The following is a 25060-nucleotide window of genomic DNA, read 5'->3' as shown; positions in this document are numbered from 1 at the left end:
AAAGGAGCTACGACTTTGGGAATAGTTGCGTTGGATTTAGAACGACGAAACTAAGACAGAACCGTTGGATTTTTAAAGCTAGTACTGACAGAAGTCGAGATATAGATTACCAAACTTTGGGTTTTTGGTGCATATATATGGAAACTGAAAATTTGTATCTCTGTTTTTAAAGGAGCTACGACTTTGGGAATAGTTGCGTTCGATTTAGAACGACGAAACTAAGACATAACCGTTGGATTTTTAAAGCTAGTACTGACAGAAGTCGAGATATAGATTACCAAACTTTGGGTTTTTGGTGCATATATATGGAAACTGAAAATTTGTATCTCTGTTATTAAAGGAGCTACGACTTCGGGAATAGTTGCGTTGGATTTAGAACGACGAAACTAAGACAGAACCGTTGGATTTTTAAAGCTAGTACTGACAGAAGTCGAGATATAGATTACCAAACTTTGGGTTTTTGGTGCACATATATGGAAACTGAAAATTTGTATCTCGGTTATTAAAGGAGCTACGACTTTGGGAATAGTTGCGTTGGATTTAGAACGACGAAACTAAGACAGAACCGTTGGATTTTTAAAGCTAGTACTGACAGAAGTCGAGATATAGATTACCAAACTTTGGGTTTTTGGTGCACATATATGGAAACTGAAAATTTGTATCTCGGTTATTAAAGGAGCTACGACTTTGGGAATAGTTGCGTTGGATTTAGAACGACGAAACTAAGACAAAACCGTTGGATTTTTAAAGCTAGTGCTGACAGAAGTCGAGATATAGATTACCAAACTTTGGGTTTTTGGTGCACATATATGGAAACTGAAAATTTGTATCTCGGTTAATAAAGGAGCTACGACTTTGGGAATAGTTGCGTTGGATTTAGAACGACGAAACTAAGACAGAACCGTTGGATTTTTAAAGTTAATACTGACAGAAGTCGAGATATAGATTACCAAACTTTGGGTTTTTGGTGCATATATATGGAAACTGAAAATTTGTATCTCGGTTATTAAAGGAGCTACGACTTTGGGAATAGTCGCGTTGGATTTAGAACGACGAAACTAAGACAGAACCGTTGGATTTTTACAGCTAGTACTGACAGAAGTCGAGATATAGGTTACCAAACTTTGGGTTTTTGGTGCACATATATGGAAACTGAAAATTTGTATCTCGGTTATTAAAGGAGCTACGACTTTGGGAATAGTTGCGTTGGATTTAGAACGACGAAACTAAGACAGAACCGTTGGATTTTTAAAGCTAGTACTGACAGAAGTCGAGATATAGATTACCAAACTTTGGGTTTTTGGTGCACATATATGGAAACTGAAAATTTGTATCTCGGTTATTAAAGGAGCTACGACTTTGGGAATAGTTGCGTTGGATTTAGAACGACGAAACTAAGACAGAACCGTTGGATTTTTAAAGCTAGTACTGACAGAAGTCGAGATATAGATTACCAAACTTTGGGTTTTTGGTGCATATATATGGAAACTGAAAATTTGTATCTCTGTTTTTAAAGGAGCTACGACTTTGGGAATAGTTGCGTTGGATTTAGAACGACGAAACTAAGACAGAACCGTTGGATTTTTAAAGCTAGTACTGACAGAAGTCGAGATATAGATTACCAAACTTTGGGTTTTTGGTGCATATATATGGAAACTGAAAATTTATATCTCTGTTATTAAAGGAGCTACGACTTTGGGAATAGTTGCGTTGGATTTAGAACGACGAAACTAAGACAGAACCGTTGGATTTTTAAAGCTAGTACTGACAGAAGTCGAGATATAGATTACCAAACTTTGGGTTTTTGGTGCACATATATGGAAACTGAAAATTTGTATCTCGGTTACTAAAGGAGCTACGACTTTGGGAATAGTTGCGTTGGATTTAGAACGACAAAACTAAGACAGAACCGTTGGATTTTTAAAGCTAGTACTGACAGAAGTCGAGATATAGATTACCAAACTTTGGGTTTTTGGTGCATATATATAGAAACTGAAAATTTGTATCTCTGTTATTAAAAGAGCTACGACTTTGGGAATAGTTGCGTTGGATTTAGAACGACGAAACTAAGACAGAACCGTTGGATTTTTAAAGCTAGTACTGACAGAAGTCGAGATATAGATTACCAAACTTTGGGTTTTTGGTGCATATATATGGAAACTGAAAATTTGTATCTCTGTTATTAAAGGAGCTACGACTTTGGGAATAGTTGCGTTGGATTTAGAACGACGAAACTAAGACAGAACCGTTGGATTTTTAAAGCTATTACTGACAGAAGTCGAGATATAGATTACCAAACTTTGGGTTTTTGGTGCATATATATGGAAACTGAAAATTTGTATCTCGGTTATTAAAGGAGCTACGACTTTGGGAATAGTTGCGTTGGATTTAGAACGACGAAACTAAGACAGAACCATTGGATTTTTAAAGCTAGTACTGACAGAAGTCGAGATATAGATTACCAAACTTTGGGTTTTTGGTGCATATATATGGAAACTGAAAATTTATATCTCGGTTATTAAAGGAGCTACGACTTTGGGAATAGTTGCGTTGGATTTAGAACGACAAAACTAAGACAGAACCGTTGGATTTTTAAAGCTAGTACTGACAGAAGTCGAGATATAGATTACCAAACTTTGGGTTTTTGGTGCATATATATGGAAACTGAAAATTTGTATCTCGGTTATTAAAGGAGCTACGACTTTGGGAATAGTTGCGTTGGATTTAGAACGACGAAACTAAGACAGAACCGTTGGATTTTTAAAGTTAGTACTGACAGAAGTCGAGATATAGATTACCAAACTTTGGGTTTTTGGTGCATATATATGGAAACTGAAAATTTGTATCTCGGTTATTAAAGGAGCTACGACTTTGGGAATAGTTGCGTTGGATTTAGAACAACGAAACTAAGACAGAACCGTTGGATTTTTACAGCTAGTACTGACAGAAGTCGAGATATAGATTTCCAAACTTTGGGTTTTTGGTGCACATATATGGAAACTGAAAATTTGTATCTCGGGTATTAAAGGAGCTACGACTTTGGGAATAGTTGCGTTGGATTTAGAACGACGAAACTAAGACAGAACCGTTGGATTTTTACAGCTAGTACTGACAAAAGTCGAGATATAGATTTCCAAACTTTGGGTTTTTGGTGCACATATATGGAAACTGAAAATTTGTATCTCGGTTATTAAAGGAGCTACGACTTTGGGAATAGTTGCGTTGGATTTAGAACGACGAAACTAAGACAGAACCGTTGGATTTTTAAAGTTAGTACTGACAGAAGTCGAGATATAGATTACCAAACTTTGGGTTTTTGGTGCATATATATGGAAACTGAAAATTTGTATCTCGGTTATTAAAGGAGCTACGACTTTGGGAATAGTTGCGTTGGATTTAGAACGACAAAACTAAGACAAAACCGTTGGATTTTTAAAGCTAGTACTGACAGAAGTCGAGATATAGATTTCCAAACTTTGGGTTTTTGGTGCACATATATGGAAACTGAAAATTTGTATCTCGGTTATTAAAGGAGCTACGACTTTGGGAATAGTTGCGTTATATTTAGAACGACGAAACTAAGACAGAACCGTTGGATTTTTAAAGCTAGTACTGACAGAAGTCGAGATATAGATTTCCAAACTTTGGGTTTTTGGTGCACATATATGGAAACTGAAAATTTGTATCTCATTTATTAAAGGAGCTACGACTTTGGGAATAGTTGCGTTGGATTTAGAACGACGAAACTGCAGCACATTTCTGGGGAAATCGAGAAGGAAATCATCGATTTGAAGCGGAAGTTTCGTCAGAATATAACGGAAGTGGTGAACAAGGATGACGCGAAACCGGAAACAAGCGGGTCTAGTGGGTTTCATGAAAATGGTGAGTATTTACTTCCGATTTTACTATTTTATTGTAAAAATGTGCCCTTTTTACTACTGTACCTTGGTTTTTTGTATTTTTTTTTGTTTAATCTTAAAGTGCGCTTTTATCAACAATTAAACAAATATAAGAAATCTATTCTCCATTGATTTTTATTCTGTTGTTTTAGCCTTTGTAAGTGTGAATCCGCGGTTCATAATGCCCGGTAAATAACGTAAAAATCAAGGGGTCAAAGGGTTTTATAAGACTTTTTTAAAGGTTTTTGAGCGATTTATCGAATTATTAAAAAAAAATAATTTTCTTAAAAAAAATTTTTTTCGCACAAAAATTATTTAATTTTAGAAAATCTTTTATAACTTCTTTATTTTTTGATTTACGGCAAAATGTTATTTTATATGATTTGTTCTATTTTTGATTGTGAATTTAATGCTAAAAGAAAATTTTTCATTTTCCCACTAGTTTTTGAGAAAATTAGGAAAAACTGTTAAGAAGTTTTTATCAATTTTCTGGAAAACTGTTAGACCTAAAAATTATTTTTCTATTGCATCTGATGCGCATTGAAATTCCCAACAACTTTTGTTTTAATGATTTTTTTCTACGACTAATAGTTTTCCAAAAAAAAAATAAAAACCGAAATCATGAACATTTTTCCAGGGGTACCCCTTTGGATTTTTTGACGAAGACTTTTTGGGTATAACTTTTTTCTGGTACATTTTTCAAAAAAGTCTTATAAGACTTTTTTGACGCATTTTGAGTGAGTTATCGATTTGCCGAAAAAAAAAAACAATTTTTTCGAAAAAAAATTTTTTTCAATTTTGCACTTAAATTTTTCATTTTCTCGAAAATCCTCCATAACTTCTTTACTTTTCGATTTAGGGCAAAATGTTATTCTATATGATTTGTTCTATTTTGGATTGAGAATCTAATGCTGAAAGAAAAATTTCCATTTTCCTACTAGTTTTCGAGAAAATGAGGAAAAACCTGTTGAGAGATTTCAAATTTTCCAGGCGTATTTTTATACTGGTAAATTTGTTCCAAACGTATTTTTACCCATGTAGTTATATGTTTTTACACGTAAAATTTTCTTTAAAAAATTGGTGCAAGTGAGTCTGACCTCGCGGATAATTTTCAAGGTCACTAGAAGGTCGAGAGGAGGTAGGTAGTTCGTAGAATATAAGTGCAAGTGAATATGACCTCGCGGATAGTTTTCAAGGTCACTAGAACGTCGACACAAGGTGAGAGGGTACAAGAAACACTGGTGCAAGTGAGTTTAACCTCGTGGATCATTTTCAAGGTCACTACAAGGTCGACACAAGGTAAGTAGCTCTTAGAAAAATTGGTGCAAGTGAGTTTGACCTCGCGGATAATTTTCAAGGTCACTAGAAGTTCGACGCAAGGTGACAGGGTCAAAGAAAAATTGGTGCAAGTGAGTTTGACCTCGCGGATAATTTTCAAGGTCACTAGAAGGCCGAGACAAATTGACAGGGTCGAAGAAAAATTGGTGCAAGTGAGTTTGACCTCGCGGATAATTTTCAAGGTCACTAGAAGGTCGACATAAGGCGACAGGGTCTAAGAAACATTGGTGCAAGTGAGTCTGACCTCGTGGATAATTTTCAAGGTCTCTTGAAGAACGAGACAAGGTGACAGGGTCGAAGAAAAATTGGTGCAAGTGATTTTGACCTCGCGAATAATTTTCAAGGTCACTAGAAGGTCGAGACAAGGTGACAGGGTCGAAGAAAAATTGGTGCAAGTGAGTTTGACCTCGCGGATCATTTTCAAGGTCACTAGAAGGTCGACATAAGGCGACAGGGTCTAAGAAACATTGGTGCAAGTGAGTCTGACCTCGTGGATAATTTTCAAGGTCACTTGAAGGACGAGACAAGGTGACAGGGTCGAAGAAAAATTGGTGCAAGTGATTTTGACCTCGCGAATAATTTTCAAGGTCACTAGAAGGTCGAGACAAGGTGACAGGTTCGAATAAAAATTGATGCAAGTGAGTTTGACCTCGCGGATAAATTTTAAGGTCACTAGAAGGTCGAGACAAATTAAGTAGTTCGTAGAAAGTAAGTGCAAGTGAGTTTGACCTCGCGGTTAAATCTCAAGGTCACTAGAAGGTCGACACAAGGTGAGAGGTTCGAAGAAAAATTGGTGTAAGTGAGTTTGACCTCGCGGATAATTTTCAAGGTCACTTAAAGGCCAAATCAAAGTAAATAATTCTTCACCAATTTTTCTTCGACCCTGTCACCTTGTGTCGACCTTCGAGTGACCTTGAAAATTAACCGCGAGGTCAAACTCCCTTGAATCAATTTTTCTAACATCTACTCACCTTGTGTCGACCTTCTAGTGACCTTGAAAATTATCCGCGAGGTCAAACTCCCTTGAATCAATTTTTCTAACATCTACTCACCTTGTGTCGACCTTCTAGTGACCTTGAAAATTATCCGCGGGGTCAAACTCATTTGCACCAATTTTTCTAGGAACTACTTACCTTGTGTCGACCTTCTAGTGACCTTGAAAATTATTTGCAAGGCCAAACTCACTTGCACCGATTTTTCTACAAACTACTCACCTTGTGTCGACCTTCTAGTGACCTTGAAAATTACCTGCGAGGTCATATTCACTTGCACTTATATTCTACGAACTACCTACCTCGTCTCGACCTTCTAGTGACCTTGAAAATTATCCGCGAGGTCAAACTCACTTGCATCAATTTTTCTAAGAACTACTCACCTTGTCTCGACCTTCGAGTGACCTTGAAAATTAACCGCGAGGTCATATTCACTTGCACTTATTTTCTACGATCTACTTAACTTGTCTCGACCTTCGAGTGATCTTGAAAATTTTCTGCGAGGTCAAACTCACTTGCACCAATTTTTCTAACAACTACTCACCTTGTCTCGACCTTCTAGTGACCTTGAAAATTATCCGCGAAGTCAAACTCAATTGCATCATTTTTTCTGACAACTACTCACCTTGTGTCGACCTTGTAGTGACCTTGTAAATTAACCGCGAGGTCAAACTCACTTGCACCAATATTTCTAAGAGCTACTTACCTTGTGTCGACCTTCTAGTGACCTTGAAAATTATCCGCGAGGTCAAACTCCCTTGAATCAATTTTTCTAACAACTACTCACCTTGTGCCGACCTTCTAGTGACCTTGAAAATTATCCGCGAGGCCATATTCACTTGCACTTATTTTCTTCGAGCTACCTACCTTGTGTCGACCTTCTAGTGACCTTGAAAATTATCCGCGAGGTCAAACTCACTTGCATCGATATTTCTACAAACTACTCACCTTGTGTCGACCTTGTAGTGACCTTGAAAATTATCTGCGAGGTCAAACTCCCTTGAATCAATTTTTCTAACAACTACTCACCTCGTCTCGACCTTCTAGTGACCTTGAAAATTATCCGCGAGGTCAAACTCACTTGCACCAATTTTTCTAACAACTACTCACCTCGTCTCGACCTTCTAGCGACCTTGAAAATTATCCGCGAGGTCAAACTCCCTTGAATCAATTTTTCTAACATCTACTCACCTTGTGTCGACCTTTTAGTGACCTTGAAAATTTTCTGCGAGATCAAACTCACTTGCAGCAATTTTTCTAACAACTACTTACCTTGATTCGACCTTCAAGTGACCTTGAAAATACCTTTCAAGGTCAAATTTTCTTAGTACATTAAACTGTCTTCTTCTGTCCCAACTTAGGCTTCTATTTGATGGTACTTCCCAAGTACCATCATTATTTCGCTTCTTCTTCTTTTCCTTCTTTAATGTTGTAAAATTTGCAGATGACCACTCGACCACCGAGGACGAGAGAAAGAAGAAGAAGAATCAGAAACGTAACGAACAAAGACAACACAAAACAGAGATAGAGAAACGCAAGGGTTACGCCGAAGGCGCCTCAAAGGAGAACTACAGCATGTGGGTACCACCGACCGATCAAACCGGAGACGGTCGTACCAGTTTGAACGAAAAATTGGGTTATTAATTAAAGAAACATCAAAATCAAGTTTATTAATATTTTATTATTATTTAATGACCACTTAATTATAAAGATTCAAAGCGTTTTATTTCTAACAGTCTATTGGATACAATAAATGGTACTTACTAAATATCACAAAGGAAAATTTTATTTATCCCCTCTTTCTCCTTACAAAAGTATATGGGGTAAGTATATTTAATTTATTTATTTATTTATTTTGTCTAGCTCATTATAGTACCTAGGGAACTTGAACTAATAAAAAAGTTATGCAAAATGTTCGATCTAAAAAAGTACATGTTAATCCTAAAAAACCGAAATTTCGATTTTTCTTAAAAACTATAATTTTTTCAATTTTAATAATTATGTGCAAGGTTCCCCTTTGCGAGGAGTACTTGGCAGTTTTTAAATGAAAGCTCTATCCTCAATAACAAAAAAGTTATGCAAAATTTTCGATCTAAAAAAGTACATGTTAATTGTAAAAAACCGAAATTTCGATTTTTCTCAAAAACTATAATTTTTTTAATTTTGATAATTATATGCAAGGTGCCCCTTTGCAAGAAGTACTTGACTGTTTTTAAATGAAAGCTCTATCTTTAATAACAAAAAAGTTATGCAAAATTTTCGATCTAAAAAAGTACATGTTAATCGTAAAAAACCGAAATTTCGATTTTTCTCAAAAACTATAATTTTTTCAATTTTGATAATTATGTGCAAGGTGCCCCTTTACGAGGAGTACCTAACAGTTTTTAAATGAAAGCTCTATCTTTAATAACAAAAAAGTTATGCAAAATTTTCGATCTAAAAAAGTACATGTTAATCGTAAAAAACCGAAATTTCGATTTTTCTTAAAAACTATAATATTTTCAATTTTGATATTTATGTGCAAGATGCCCCTTCGCTAGGAGTACTTGACTGTTTTTAAATGAAAGCTCTATCTTTAATAACAAAAAAGTTATGCAAAATTTTCGATATAAAAAAGTACATGTTAATTGTAAAAAACCGAAATTTCGATTTTTCTTAAAAACTATAATATTTTCAATATTGATAATTATGTGCAAGGTGCCCCTTTGCAAGGAGTACTTGACTGTTTTTAAATGAAAGCTCTATCTTTAATAACAAAAAAGTTATGCAAAATTTTCGATCTAAAAAAGTACATGTTAATCGTAAAAAACCGAAATTTCGATTTTTCTCAAAAACTATAATTTTTTCAATTTTGATAATTATGTGCAAGGTGCCCCTTTGCGAGGAGTACCTGGCAGTTTTTAAATGAAAGCTCTATCTTTAATAACAAAAAAGTTATGGAAAATTTTCGATCTAAAAAAGTACATGTTAATTGTAAAAAACCGAAATTTCGATTTTTTTCAAAAACTACAATTTTTTTAGTTTTTGATTATTACGTACAAGGTGCCCCTTTGCGAGGAGTACTTAGCAGTTTTTAAATGAAAGCTCTATCTTTAATAACAAAAAAGTTATGCAAAATTTTCGATCTAAAAAAGTACATGTTAATTGTAAAAAACCGAAATTTCGATTTTTCTCAAAAACTATAATTTTTTTAGTTTTTGATTATTACGTACAAGGTGCCCCTTTGCAAGGAGTACTTGACAGTTTTTAAATGAAAGCTCTATCTTTAATAACAAAAAAGTTATGCAAAATTTTCGATCTAAAAAATTACATGTTAATTGTAAAAAACCGAAATTTCGATTTTTCTCAAAAACTATAATTTTTTAAATTTTGATTATTATGTACAAGGTGCCCCTTTGCAAGGAGTACTTGATAGTTTTTAAATGAAAGCTCTATATTTAATAACAAAAAAGTTATGCAAAATTTTCGATCTAAAAAAGTACATGTTAATTGTAAAAAACCGAAATTTCGATTTTTCTCAAAAACTATAATTTTTTTAATTTTGATAATTATGTGCAAGGTGCCCCTTTGCGAGGAGTACTTGATAGTTTTTAAATGAAAGCTCTATATTTAATAACAAAAAAGTTATGCAAAATTTTCGATCTAAAAAAGTACATGTTAATTGTAAAAAACCGAAATTTCGATTTTTCTCAAAAACTATAATTTTTTTAGTTTTTGATTATTACATACAAGGTGCCCCTTTGCAAGGAGTACTTGACAGTTTTTAAATGAAAGCTCTATCTTTAATAACAAAAAAGTTATGCAAAATTTTCGATCTAAAAAATTACATGTTAATTGTAAAAAACCGAAATTTCGATTTTTCTCAAAAACTATAATTTTTTCTTTTTTGATAATTATGTGCAAGGTGCCCCTTTGCCAGGAGTGCTTTGCACTTCTTAAATGAAAGCTCTATCTTTAATAACAAAAAAGTTATGCAAAATTTTCGTTCTAAAAAAGTACATGTTAATTGTAAAAAACCGAAATTTCGATTTTTCTCAAAAACTATAATTTTTTCAATTTTTATAATTATGTGCAAGGTGCCCCTTTGCGAGGAGTACTTGGCAGTTTTTAAGTGAAAGCTCTATCTTTAATAACAAAAAAGTTATGCAAAATTTTCGATCTAAAAAAATACATGTTAATTGTAAAAAACCAAAATTTTGATTTTTCTCAAAAACTATAACTTTTTCAATTTTGATAATTATGTGCAGGGTGCCCCTTTGCCAGGAGTAGTTGACAGTTTTTAAATGAAAGCTCTATCTTTAATAACAAAAAAGTTATGCAAAATTTTCGATCTAAAAAAGTACATGTTAATCGTAAAAAACCGAAATTTCGATTTTTCTCAAAAACTATAATTTTTTAAATTTTGATAATTATGTGCAAGGTGCTTCTTTGCAAGGATCACTTGACAGTTTTTAAATGAAAGCTCTATCTTTAATAACAAAAAAGTTATGCAAAATTTTCGATATAAAAAAGTACATGTTAATTGTAAAAAACCGAAATTTCGATTTTTCTTAAAAACTATAATATTTTCAATATTGATAATTATGTGCAAGGTGCCCCTTTGCAAGGAGTACTTGACTGTTTTTAAATGAAAGCTCTATCTTTAATAACAAAAAAGTTATGCAAAATTTTCGATCTAAAAAAGTACATGTTAATCGTAAAAAACCGAAATTTCGATTTTTCTCAAAAACTATAATTTTTTCAATTTTGATAATTATGTGCAAGGTGCCCCTTTGCGAGGAGTACCTGGCAGTTTTTAAATGAAAGCTCTATCTTTAATAACAAAAAAGTTATGGAAAATTTTCGATCTAAAAAAGTACATGTTAATTGTAAAAAACCGAAATTTCGATTTTTTTCAAAAACTACAATTTTTTTAGTTTTTGATTATTACGTACAAGGTGCCCCTTTGCGAGGAGTACTTAGCAGTTTTTAAATGAAAGCTCTATCTTTAATAACAAAAAAGTTATGCAAAATTTTCGATCTAAAAAAGTACATGTTAATTGTAAAAAACCGAAATTTCGATTTTTCTCAAAAACTATAATTTTTTTAGTTTTTGATTATTACGTACAAGGTGCCCCTTTGCAAGGAGTACTTGACAGTTTTTAAATGAAAGCTCTATCTTTAATAACAAAAAAGTTATGCAAAATTTTCGATCTAAAAAATTACATGTTAATTGTAAAAAACCGAAATTTCGATTTTTCTCAAAAACTATAATTTTTTAAATTTTGATTATTATGTACAAGGTGCCCCTTTGCAAGGAGTACTTGATAGTTTTTAAATGAAAGCTCTATATTTAATAACAAAAAAGTTATGCAAAATTTTCGATCTAAAAAAGTACATGTTAATTGTAAAAAACCGAAATTTCGATTTTTCTCAAAAACTATAATTTTTTTAATTTTGATAATTATGTGCAAGGTGCCCCTTTGCGAGGAGTACTTGATAGTTTTTAAATGAAAGCTCTATATTTAATAACAAAAAAGTTATGCAAAATTTTCGATCTAAAAAAGTACATGTTAATTGTAAAAAACCGAAATTTCGATTTTTCTCAAAAACTATAATTTTTTAAATTTTGATAATTATGTGCAAGGTGCTTCTTTGCAAGGATCACTTGACAGTTTTTAAATGAAAGCTCTATCTTTAATAACAAAAAAGTTATGCAAAGTTTTCGATCTAAAAAAGTACATGTTAATTGTAAAAAACCGAAATTTCGATTTTTCTCAAAAACTATAATTTTTTTAATTTTGATAATTATGTGCAAGGTGCCCCTTTGCGAGGAGTACTTGATAGTTTTTAAATGAAAGCTCTATCTTTAATAACAAAAAAGTTATGCAAAATTTTCGATCTAAAAAAGTACATGTTAATCGTAAAAAACCGAAATTTCGATTTTTCTCAAAAACTATAATTTTTTCAATTTTGATAATTATGTGCAAGGTGCCCCTTTGCGAGGAGTACCTGGCAGTTTTTAAATGAAAGCTCTATCTTTAATAACAAAAAAGTTATGGAAAATTTTCGATCTAAAAAAGTACATGTTAATTGTAAAAAACCGAAATTTCGATTTTTTTCAAAAACTACAATTTTTTTAGTTTTTGATTATTACGTACAAGGTGCCCCTTTGCGAGGAGTACTTAGCAGTTTTTAAATGAAAGCTCTATCTTTAATAACAAAAAAGTTATGCAAAATTTTCGATCTAAAAAAGTACATGTTAATTGTAAAAAACCGAAATTTCGATTTTTCTCAAAAACTATAATTTTTTTAGTTTTTGATTATTACGTACAAGGTGCCCCTTTGCAAGGAGTACTTGACAGTTTTTAAATGAAAGCTCTATCTTTAATAACAAAAAAGTTATGCAAAATTTTCGATCTAAAAAATTACATGTTAATTGTAAAAAACCGAAATTTCGATTTTTCTCAAAAACTATAATTTTTTAAATTTTGATTATTATGTACAAGGTGCCCCTTTGCAAGGAGTACTTGATAGTTTTTAAATGAAAGCTCTATATTTAATAACAAAAAAGTTATGCAAAATTTTCGATCTAAAAAAGTACATGTTAATTGTAAAAAACCAAAATTTCGATTTTTCTCAAAAACTATAATTTTTTTAATTTTGATAATTATGTGCAAGGTGCCCCTTTGCGAGGAGTACTTGATAGTTTTTAAATGAAAGCTCTATATTTAATAACAAAAAAGTTATGCAAAATTTTCGATCTAAAAAAGTACATGTTAATTGTAAAAAACCGAAATTTCGATTTTTCTCAAAAACTATAATTTTTTTAGTTTTTGATTATTACATACAAGGTGCCCCTTTGCAAGGAGTACTTGACAGTTTTTAAATGAAAGCTCTATCTTTAATAACAAAAAAGTTATGCAAAATTTTCGATCTAAAAAATTACATGTTAATTGTAAAAAACCGAAATTTCGATTTTTCTCAAAAACTATAATTTTTTCTTTTTTGATAATTATGTGCAAGGTGCCCCTTTGCCAGGAGTGCTTTGCACTTCTTAAATGAAAGCTCTATCTTTAATAACAAAAAAGTTATGCAAAATTTTCGTTCTAAAAAAGTACATGTTAATTGTAAAAAACCGAAATTTCGATTTTTCTCAAAAACTATAATTTTTTCAATTTTTATAATTATGTGCAAGGTGCCCCTTTGCGAGGAGTACTTGGCAGTTTTTAAGTGAAAGCTCTATCTTTAATAACAAAAAAGTTATGCAAAATTTTCGATCTAAAAAAGTACATGTTAATTGTAAAAAACCAAAATTTTGATTTTTCTCAAAAACTATAACTTTTTCAATTTTGATAATTATGTGCAGGGTGCCCCTTTGCCAGGAGTAGTTGACAGTTTTTAAATGAAAGCTCTATCTTTAATAACAAAAAAGTTATGCAAAATTTTCGATCTAAAAAAGTACATGTTAATCGTAAAAAACCGAAATTTCGATTTTTCTCAAAAACTATAATTTTTTAAATTTTGATAATTATGTGCAAGGTGCTTCTTTGCAAGGATCACTTGACAGTTTTTAAATGAAAGCTCTATCTTTAATAACAAAAAAGTTATGCAAAATTTTCGATATAAAAAAGTACATGTTAATTGTAAAAAACCGAAATTTCGATTTTTCTTAAAAACTATAATATTTTCAATATTGATAATTATGTGCAAGGTGCCCCTTTGCAAGGAGTACTTGACTGTTTTTAAATGAAAGCTCTATCTTTAATAACAAAAAAGTTATGCAAAATTTTCGATCTAAAAAAGTACATGTTAATCGTAAAAAACCGAAATTTCGATTTTTCTCAAAAACTATAATTTTTTCAATTTTGATAATTATGTGCAAGGTGCCCCTTTGCGAGGAGTACCTGGCAGTTTTTAAATGAAAGCTCTATCTTTAATAACAAAAAAGTTATGGAAAATTTTCGATCTAAAAAAGTACATGTTAATTGTAAAAAACCGAAATTTCGATTTTTTTCAAAAACTACAATTTTTTTAGTTTTTGATTATTACGTACAAGGTGCCCCTTTGCGAGGAGTACTTAGCAGTTTTTAAATGAAAGCTCTATCTTTAATAACAAAAAAGTTATGCAAAATTTTCGATCTAAAAAAGTACATGTTAATTGTAAAAAACCGAAATTTCGATTTTTCTCAAAAACTATAATTTTTTTAGTTTTTGATTATTACGTACAAGGTGCCCCTTTGCAAGGAGTACTTGACAGTTTTTAAATGAAAGCTCTATCTTTAATAACAAAAAAGTTATGCAAAATTTTCGATCTAAAAAATTACATGTTAATTGTAAAAAACCGAAATTTCGATTTTTCTCAAAAACTATAATTTTTTAAATTTTGATTATTATGTACAAGGTGCCCCTTTGCAAGGAGTACTTGATAGTTTTTAAATGAAAGCTCTATATTTAATAACAAAAAAGTTATGCAAAATTTTCGATCTAAAAAAGTACATGTTAATTGTAAAAAACCGAAATTTCGATTTTTCTCAAAAACTATAATTTTTTTAATTTTGATAATTATGTGCAAGGTGCCCCTTTGCGAGGAGTACTTGATAGTTTTTAAATGAAAGCTCTATATTTAATAACAAAAAAGTTATGCAAAATTTTCGATCTAAAAAAGTACATGTTAATTGTAAAAAACCGAAATTTCGATTTTTCTCAAAAACTATAATTTTTTAAATTTTGATAATTATGTGCAAGGTGCTTCTTTGCAAGGATCACTTGACAGTTTTTAAATGAAAGCTCTATCTTTAATAACAAAAAAGTTATGCAAAGTTTTCGATCTAAAAAAGTACATGTTAATTGTAAAAAACCGAAATTTCGATTTTTCTCAAAAACTATAATTTTTTCTTTTTTGATAATTATGTGCAAGGTGCCCCTTTGCCAGGAGTGCTTTGCACTTCTTAAATGAAAGCTCTATCTTTAATAACAAAAAAGTTATGCAAAATTTTCGTTCTAAAAAAGTACATGTTAATTGTAAAAAACCGAAATTTCGATTTTTCTCAAAAACTATAATTTTTTCAATTTTTATAATTATGTGCAAGGTGCCCCTTTGCGAGGAGTACTTGGCAGTTTTTAAGTGAAAGCTCTATCTTTAATAACAAAAAAGTTATGCAAAATTTTCGATCTAAAAAAGTACATGTTAATTGTAAAAAACCAAAATTTTGATTTTTCTCAAAAACTATAACTTTTTCAATTTTGATAATTATGTGCAGGGTGCCCCTTTGCCAGGAGTAGTTGACAGTTTTTAAATGAAAGCTCTATCTTTAATAACAAAAAAGTTATGCAAAATTTTCGATCTAAAAAAGTACATGTTAATCGTAAAAAACCGAAATTTCGATTTTTCTCAAAAACTATAATTTTTTCAATTTTGATAATTATGTGCAAGGTGCTCCTTTGCTAGGAGTACTTGACAGTTTTTAAATGAAAGCTCTATCTTTAATAACAAAAAAGTTATGCAAAATTTTCGATCTAAAAAAGTAGATGTTAATCGTAAAAAACCGATATTTGGATTTTTCTCAAAAACTATAATTTTTTAAATTTTGATAATTAAGTGCAAGGTGCCCCTTTGCCAGGAGTACTTGGCGGTTTTTAAATGAAAGCTCTATCTTTAATAACAAAAAAGTTATGCAAAATTTTCGATCTAAAAAAGTACATGTTAATCGTAAAAAACCGACATTTTGATTTTTCTCAAAAACTATAATTTTTTAAATTTTGATAATTATGTGCAGGGTGCCCCTTTGCCAGGAGTAGTTGACAGTTTTTAAATGAAAGCTCTATCTTTAATAACAAAAAAGTTATGCAAAATTTTCGATCTAAAAAAGTACATGTTAATCGTAAAAAACCGAAATTTCGATTTTTCTCAAAAACTATAATTTTTTAAATTTTAATAATTACGTGCAAGGTGCCCCTGCGCTAGGAGTACTTGACTGTTTTTAAATGAAAGCTTTATCTTTAATAACAAAAAAGTTATGCAACATTTTCGATCTAAAAAAGTACATGTTAATTGTAAAAAACCGAAATTTCGATTTTTTTCAAAAACTACAATTTTTTTAGTTTTTGATTATTACGTACAAGGTGCCCCTTTGCGAGGAGTACTTAGCAGTTTTTAAATGAAAGCTCTATCTTTAATAACAAAAAAGTTATGGAAAATTTTCGATCTAAAAAAGTACATGTTAATTGTAAAAAACCGAAATTTCGATTTTTTTCAAAAACTACAATTTTTTTAGTTTTTGATTATTACGTACAAGGTGCCCCTTTGCGAGGAGTACTTAGCAGTTTTTAAATGAAAGCTCTATCTTTAATAACAAAAAAGTTATGCAAAATTTTCGATCTAAAAAAGTACATGTTAATTGTAAAAAACCGAAATTTCGATTTTTCTCAAAAACTATAATTTTTTTAGTTTTTGATTATTACGTACAAGGTGCCCCTTTGCAAGAAGTACTTGACAGTTTTTAAATGAAAGCTCTATCTTTAATAACAAAAAAGTTATGCAAAATTTTCGATCTAAAAAATTACATGTTAATTGTAAAAAACAGAAATTTCGATTTTTCTCAAAAACTATAATTTTTTAAATTTTGATAATTATGTGCAAGGTGCTTCTTTGCAAGGATTACTTGACAGTTTTTAAATGAAAGCTCTATCTTTAATAACAAAAAAGTTATGCAAAATTTTCGATCTAAAAAAGTACATGTTAATTGTAAAAAACCGAAATTTCGATTTTTCTTAAAAACTATAATTTTTTCTTTTTTGATAATTATGTGCAAGGTGCCCCTTTGCCAGGAGTGCTTTGCACTTCTTAAATAAAAGCTCTATCTTTAATAACAAAAAAGTTATGCAAAATTTTCGTTCTAAAAAAGTACATGTTAATTGTAAAAAACCGAAATTTCGATTTTTCTCAAAAACTATAATTTTTTCAATTTTTATAATTATGTGCAAGGTGCCCCTTTGCGAGGAGTACTTGGCAGTTTTTAAATGAAAGCTCTATCTTTAATAACAAAAAAGTTATGCAAAATTTTCTATCTAAAAAAGTACATGTTAATTGTAAAAAACCAAAATTTTGATTTTTCTCAAAAACTATAACTTTTTCAATTTTGATAATTATGTGCAGGGTGCCCCTTTGCCAGGAGAAGTTGACAGTTTTTAAATGAAAGCTCTATCTTTAATAACAAAAAAGTTATGCAAAATTTTCGATCTAAAAAAGTACATGTTAATCGTAAAAAACCGAAATTTCGATTTTTCTCAAAAACTATAATTTTTTCAATTTTGATAATTATGTGCAAGGTGCTCCTTTGCCAGGAGTACTTGACAGTTTTTAAATGAAAGCTCTATCTTTAATAACAAAAAAGTTATGCAAAATTTTCGATCTAAAAAAGTACATGTTAATCGTAAAAAACCGAAATTTTGATTTTTCTCAAAAACTATAATTTTTTAAATTTTGATAATTAAGTGCAAGGTGCCCCTTTGCCAGGAGTACTTGACGGTTTTTAAATGAAAGCTCTATCTTTAATAACAAAAAAGTTATGCAAAATTTTCGATCTAAAAAAGTACATGTTAATCGTAAAAAACCGAAATTTTGATTTTTCTCAAAAACTATAATTTTTTCAATTTTGATATTTATGTGCAAGGTGCTCCTTTGCCAGGAGTACTTGACAGTTTTTAAATGAAAGCTCTATCTTTAATAACAAAAAAGTTATGCAAAATTTTCGATCTAAAAAAGTACATGTTAATCGTAAAAAACCGAAATTTCGATTTTTCTCAAAAACTATAATTTTTTCAATTTTGATAATTATGTGCAAGGTGCTCCTTTGCCAGGAGTACTTGACAGTTTTTAAATGAAAGCTCTATCTTTAATAACAAAAAAGTTATGCAAAATTTTCGATCTAAAAAAGTACATGTTAATCGTAAAAAACCGAAATTTCGATTTTTCTCAAAAACTATAATTTTTTCAATTTTGATAATTATGTGCAAGGTGCTCCTTTGCCAGGAGTACTTGACAGTTTTTAAATGAAAGCTCTATCTTTAATAACAAAAAAGTTATGCAAAATTTTCGATCTAAAAAAGTACATGTTAATCGTAAAAAACCGAAATTTTGATTTTTCTCAAAAACTATAATTTTTTAAATTTTGATAATTATGTACAAGGTGCCCCTTTGCCAGGAGTGCTTTGCAGTTTTTAAATGAAAGCTCTATCTTTAATAACAAAAAAGTTATGCAAAATTTTCGATCTAAAAAAGTACATGTTAATCGTAAAAAACCGAAATTTCGATTTTTCTCAAAAACTATAATTTTTTCAATTTTGATAATTATGTGCAAGGTGCTTCTTTGCCAGGAGTACTTGACAGTTTTTAAATGAAAGCTCTATCTTTAATAACAAAAAAGTTATGCAAAATTTTCGATCTAAAAAAGTACATGTTTATCGTAAAAAACCGATATTTTGATTTTTCTCAAAAACTATAATTTTTTCAATTTTGATAATTATGTGCAAGGTGCTTCTTTGCCAGGAGTGCTTTGCAGTTTTTAAATGAAAGCTCTATCTTTAATAACAAAAAAGTTATGCAAAATTTTCGATCTAAAAAAGTACATGTTAATTGTAAAAAACCGAAATTTCGATTTTTTTCAAAAACTACAATTTTTTTAGTTTTTGATTATTACGTACAAGGTGCCCCTTTGCGAGGAGTACTTAGCAGTTTTTAAATGAAAGCTCTATCTTTAATAACAAAAAAGTTATGGAAAATTTTCGATCTAAAAAAGTACATGTTAATTGTAAAAAACCGAAATTTCGATTTTTTTCAAAAACTACAATTTTTTTAGTTTTTGATTATTACGTACAAGGTGCCCCTTTGCGAGGAGTACTTAGCAGTTTTTAAATGAAAGCTCTATCTTTAATAACAAAAAAGTTATGCAAAATTTTCGATCTAAAAAAGTACATGTTAATTGTAAAAAACCGAAATTTCGATTTTTCTCAAAAACTATAATTTTTTTAGTTTTTGATTATTACGTACAAGGTGCCCCTTTGCAAGAAGTACTTGACAGTTTTTAAATGAAAGCTCTATCTTTAATAACAAAAAAGTTATGCAAAATTTTCGATCTAAAAAATTACATGTTAATTGTAAAAAACAGAAATTTCGATTTTTCTCAAAAACTATAATTTTTTAAATTTTGATAATTATGTGCAAGGTGCTTCTTTGCAAGGATTACTTGACAGTTTTTAAATGAAAGCTCTATCTTTAATAACAAAAAAGTTATGCAAAATTTTCGATCTAAAAAAGTACATGTTAATTGTAAAAAACCGAAATTTCGATTTTTCTTAAAAACTATAATTTTTTCTTTTTTGATAATTATGTGCAAGGTGCCCCTTTGCCAGGAGTGCTTTGCACTTCTTAAATAAAAGCTCTATCTTTAATAACAAAAAAGTTATGCAAAATTTTCGTTCTAAAAAAGTACATGTTAATTGTAAAAAACCGAAATTTCGATTTTTCTCAAAAACTATAATTTTTTCAATTTTTATAATTATGTGCAAGGTGCCCCTTTGCGAGGAGTACTTGGCAGTTTTTAAATGAAAGCTCTATCTTTAATAACAAAAAAGTTATGCAAAATTTTCTATCTAAAAAAGTACATGTTAATTGTAAAAAACCAAAATTTTGATTTTTCTCAAAAACTATAACTTTTTCAATTTTGATAATTATGTGCAGGGTGCCCCTTTGCCAGGAGAAGTTGACAGTTTTTAAATGAAAGCTCTATCTTTAATAACAAAAAAGTTATGCAAAATTTTCGATCTAAAAAAGTACATGTTAATCGTAAAAAACCGAAATTTCGATTTTTCTCAAAAACTATAATTTTTTCAATTTTGATAATTATGTGCAAGGTGCTCCTTTGCCAGGAGTACTTGACAGTTTTTAAATGAAAGCTCTATCTTTAATAACAAAAAAGTTATGCAAAATTTTCGATCTAAAAAAGTACATGTTAATCGTAAAAAACCGAAATTTTGATTTTTCTCAAAAACTATAATTTTTTAAATTTTGATAATTAAGTGCAAGGTGCCCCTTTGCCAGGAGTACTTGACGGTTTTTAAATGAAAGCTCTATCTTTAATAACAAAAAAGTTATGCAAAATTTTCGATCTAAAAAAGTACATGTTAATCGTAAAAAACCGAAATTTTGATTTTTCTCAAAAACTATAATTTTTTCAATTTTGATATTTATGTGCAAGGTGCTCCTTTGCCAGGAGTACTTGACAGTTTTTAAATGAAAGCTCTATCTTTAATAACAAAAAAGTTATGCAAAATTTTCGATCTAAAAAAGTACATGTTAATCGTAAAAAACCGAAATTTCGATTTTTCTCAAAAACTATAATTTTTTCAATTTTGATAATTATGTGCAAGGTGCTCCTTTGCCAGGAGTACTTGACAGTTTTTAAATGAAAGCTCTATCTTTAATAACAAAAAAGTTATGCAAAATTTTCGATCTAAAAAAGTACATGTTAATCGTAAAAAACCGAAATTTCGATTTTTCTCAAAAACTATAATTTTTTCAATTTTGATAATTATGTGCAAGGTGCTCCTTTGCCAGGAGTACTTGACAGTTTTTAAATGAAAGCTCTATCTTTAATAACAAAAAAGTTATGCAAAATTTTCGATCTAAAAAAGTACATGTTAATCGTAAAAAACCGAAATTTTGATTTTTCTCAAAAACTATAATTTTTTAAATTTTGATAATTATGTACAAGGTGCCCCTTTGCCAGGAGTGCTTTGCAGTTTTTAAATGAAAGCTCTATCTTTAATAACAAAAAAGTTATGCAAAATTTTCGATCTAAAAAAGTACATGTTAATCGTAAAAAACCGAAATTTCGATTTTTCTCAAAAACTATAATTTTTTCAATTTTGATAATTATGTGCAAGGTGCTTCTTTGCCAGGAGTACTTGACAGTTTTTAAATGAAAGCTCTATCTTTAATAACAAAAAAGTTATGCAAAATTTTCGATCTAAAAAAGTACATGTTTATCGTAAAAAACCGATATTTTGATTTTTCTCAAAAACTATAATTTTTTCAATTTTGATAATTATGTGCAAGGTGCTTCTTTGCCAGGAGTGCTTTGCAGTTTTTAAATGAAAGCTCTATCTTTAATAACAAAAAAGTTATGCAAAATTTTCGATCTAAAAAAGTACATGTTAATCGTAAAAAACCGAAATTTTGATTTTTCTCAAAAACTATAATTTTTTAAATTTTGATAATTAAGTGCAAGGTGCCCCTTTGCCAGGAGTACTTGACGGTTTTTAAATGAAAGCTCTATCTTTAATAACAAAAAAGTTATGCAAAATTTTCGATCTAAAAAAGTACATGTTAATCGTAAAAAACCGAAATTTTGATTTTTCTCAAAAACTATAATTTTTTCAATTTTGATATTTATGTGCAAGGTGCTCCTTTGCCAGGAGTACTTGACAGTTTTTAAATGAAAGCTCTATCTTTAATAACAAAAAAGTTATGCAAAATTTTCTATCTAAAAAAGTACATGTTAATCGTAAAAAACCGAAATTTCGATTTTTCTCAAAAACTATAATTTTTTCAATTTTGATAATTATGTGCAAGGTGCCCCTTTGCGAGGAGTACTTGACAGTTTTTAAATGAAAGCTCTATCTTTAATAACAAAAAAGTTATGCAAAATTTTCGATCTAAAAAAGTACATGTTAATTGTAAAAAACCGAAATTTCGATTTTTCTCAAAAACCATAAATTTTTTAAATTTTGATTATTATGTGCAAGGTGCCCCTTCACTAGGAGTACTTGACTGTTTTTAAATAAAAGCTCTATATTTAATAACAAAAAAGTTATGCAAAATTTTCGATCTAAAAAAATACATGTTAATTGTAAAAAACCGAAATTTTGATTTTTCTCAAAAACTATACTTTTTTCAATTTTGATAATTATGTGCAAGGTGCCCCTTTGCCAGGAATTCTTTGCAGTTTTTAAATGGAAGCTCTATCTTTAATAACAAAAAAGTTATGCAAAATTTTCGATCTAAAAAAGTGCGACAGAGATAAACTTATAAGCTACAAAGTCCACCCACAAGTCAGTTTTGACCTCTGGTGACTTTTTTTTAAATTTTCTTACTAAAAACTGATTAAAAAGACTTAATCATACTATCCCCCTAGCACATTCCGTTTTACAATAATTATAAAAACAAACACGATATAGCTTGACTTGCCTTAATCCTAACTTCTTCTGACTCGTCTTGCATCAGTCTGTTTAGTTTATCACAGACAGTTTCCAGTGAAACTTTCGGTTTATTCTCGGGTAGTAGTTCGGCGTAGAACAAACCAATGACAAGGGCGGGATTGGCCCTTAGACACCACCTTTAAACCAATTGGTCCTCGATTTGACCCCCAAATAACCTTGATATCATTGATTCCATAAATCCCTAATTAAATTCAAAATATATCACAGACAAACTGCATGAATATTACATTTAAGGTGCTGCCATTTACTTACCATGCGTTTAATTAACTCCCCAATAAAATCCGTGAACATCGAGTCGGTGTCGTCGCCCAAACAATCCTGGATCATGCGGTTTACCTTCGGACAATCCAGATAAGGGCCGACCTTCTGGATCGTACTTTTACAGGCCTTAATGGAGTCCATGCATGAGTTAAGTGAGTAAAATGATCCAAAAAAGTCATACCTTGACCACATACACGTCTGGATCGCATAGATGCAAGAGTGAAGTGATGAGGTTCCCTTGGATCTGCTCCTTGAATGCCTCCAAATTGGTCTCTTGACCAAGGGACGTTGCCAGATCTCCTAATAACTGGATCGAGGATCTCCTTAGATGTGGATCCTCTTGACTGAAAAGCAACTTGATCCTCACGGCTGCGGTAACTTGAAAGGGATGGAATTTGTACCCTGGCAAACTGTTCAGGAGTTTCGAGAAGGATTGCAAGGATTCCAGGATCAGCTCGCTTTCGTTCCTAGATAAGGAAGAATAGGTCGATCATTTTGTAAATGATTAAATTAAGAGTAGAACCTTTCAAGGAACCTACAGTTGAGTAGCTCGTTGTCGAGTTATTTATTCGGGTCCTATTTATTTATTAAGAAATAAATCCTGGAATTTTTACTGAATTGACTTAGAAAATGGACAATATTGCTAATGTGGACTAAAAACTCATTAAAATCCATATCGAGATTTGATCACCAGAAACAAAGTCAGTGATAATCACAGAAAAGCTTGCCGGTCAATAAAATCAATCAATTAATAAATTGTCACTGCCAAAATTAGATGTTTTATTTGTAATTCTCATGGTAGAGATTTATTCAAAGTAAGTATATGTAAACGGAATCCAGGTATTTGAGGTTTTTAAAGAAAAAGAGGGAGAAGAAGAAGAAGAAAAAGAAGAAGCAGAAGAAACTTTGGGCTGAACTTCTTGTAAAAAATCAATAATTTTGTCCAGGCATTTAAAAAAAAGAAAGAAGGAGAAGAGAAGTAGAATGTAGCCAAAGTGCGAGAGAAATGAGGGAGGGAAAGGGACAGACAATGAGACGCCTACAGGAATGGAGGACACCAGAGGGTTGTCTGTCCATTTTCCTACCTCGTTTCCCTCTCACACTCGTTACTGCTACTTCTCTTCTTCTTCTTGTTTTTCAACGAAGTCAAATACTCGGAAGAAGTTATTGATTTGCCAAACCTGCCATTCTGCCCATCATTTGGGCACCTTATAACAATAAATGTTTTTTTTGGACTTTTATTGTAATGGGATTTTTAGTCCCGAGGGTTCGTATGTCAAAGAAACCACTTATGTCGGGAAAACTCAGTTAATTCACCTCAGTTATGGGCTTAGTTTTAACACCTTTTAATAACAAAATAGATAACATAAATTGCCAGCCAAGAAACAGGACAGTTGTAACCTTACCTATTAATAATAAAAGCACTGACCCGGATTAAAACCTTTTAACGGAACCACGGAGTCAAAAGCGCCATACTTCTTTATTAAATGGTGATAAACGAAGTAATAATCATACAAATACTCCGAGCAGAAATGTAGGGTTTAAAGAATGTCACACATTTCCACAAATAAATAAAAAATTTAAGACGTCCGATATTCTAATAGAACGAACTATAGCAAATTTAGAGGTCGTTCCGCTACATTATATATTTTGTTTGTGGTTTGATATTTTTTTTAATTTTCAAAATTTTTAAGTTAAGAAACTTACCCCAAATTGTGATAATCCAAACAATTCATTAAAATGCCCAGTATCTGATTGCAGTACCGCACCACGAGCTCCTTATTCAAATTCTCCGGGGCATACCCCGATCTTCCGCACCCAGCAGCTCTGGTCTAGCTGGACATCCAAAATCATCTCCAATAGGTTTTCTATTAAAACCGCCTGTTTGCTCTCTACATTGTCCTTGATCAAGTAGGTAAAGAAAGCGACCACTACCGTCCACTGAGGTATCAGGTCCGACCGAATACTGGGCCCATAAAGGAGACGATCCATGACAAAGTGTGCTACATGTCTGCACATACGTCCCCCACCACTGTTTCGGTCATTTTTAGAAAGAGAAGTTAGTCCTGGTCGTTGCAGAGAGAGCTGGAGAATAAAAGGTATGGTCACATGTGAACGAGTGAGTCAACCCATATCCCCCACCCGCCCCACACTGTTTATCAGTAAGAAATTAAATACCCCCCCCTCTCTTTCAAATTTTTTCATAATTTTTTTTTATTCGAATTCCAACTAACTATACCAGCGTGTTATTCTGATCACCTAGATTACGAAAACACCGGGTTATAACAGGATCCGAGCAGAACTAAGGGA

At 30.9% G+C, this 25060-nt stretch overlaps 1 protein-coding gene across 1 annotated transcript in view; it reads right to left on the bottom strand.

The window, feature by feature from the left end:
• LOC126747951 (uncharacterized) overlaps positions 1-24742 on the bottom strand; it is a 403836-nt gene extending 379094 nt beyond the window's left edge. Inside the window, exons 1-5 of the mRNA XM_050456931.1 lie at positions 24686-24742; positions 24458-24582; positions 23836-23958; positions 22932-23217; positions 22826-22876 (exon numbers count right to left, since the gene is read on the bottom strand). Coding sequence (XP_050312888.1) covers positions 22826-22876; positions 22932-23217; positions 23836-23958; positions 24458-24582; positions 24686-24742 — 642 coding nt within the window. The remainder of the gene's footprint in view (positions 1-22825; positions 22877-22931; positions 23218-23835; positions 23959-24457; positions 24583-24685) is intronic.
• Between the last annotated feature and the right edge of the window lie 318 nt (positions 24743-25060).

Source organism: Anthonomus grandis, chromosome 20 (assembly GCF_022605725.1).
Source record: "Anthonomus grandis grandis chromosome 20, icAntGran1.3, whole genome shotgun sequence".
NCBI lineage: Eukaryota > Metazoa > Arthropoda > Insecta > Coleoptera > Curculionidae > Anthonomus > Anthonomus grandis.
This window is presented reverse-complemented; position numbering and strand designations above follow the sequence as displayed.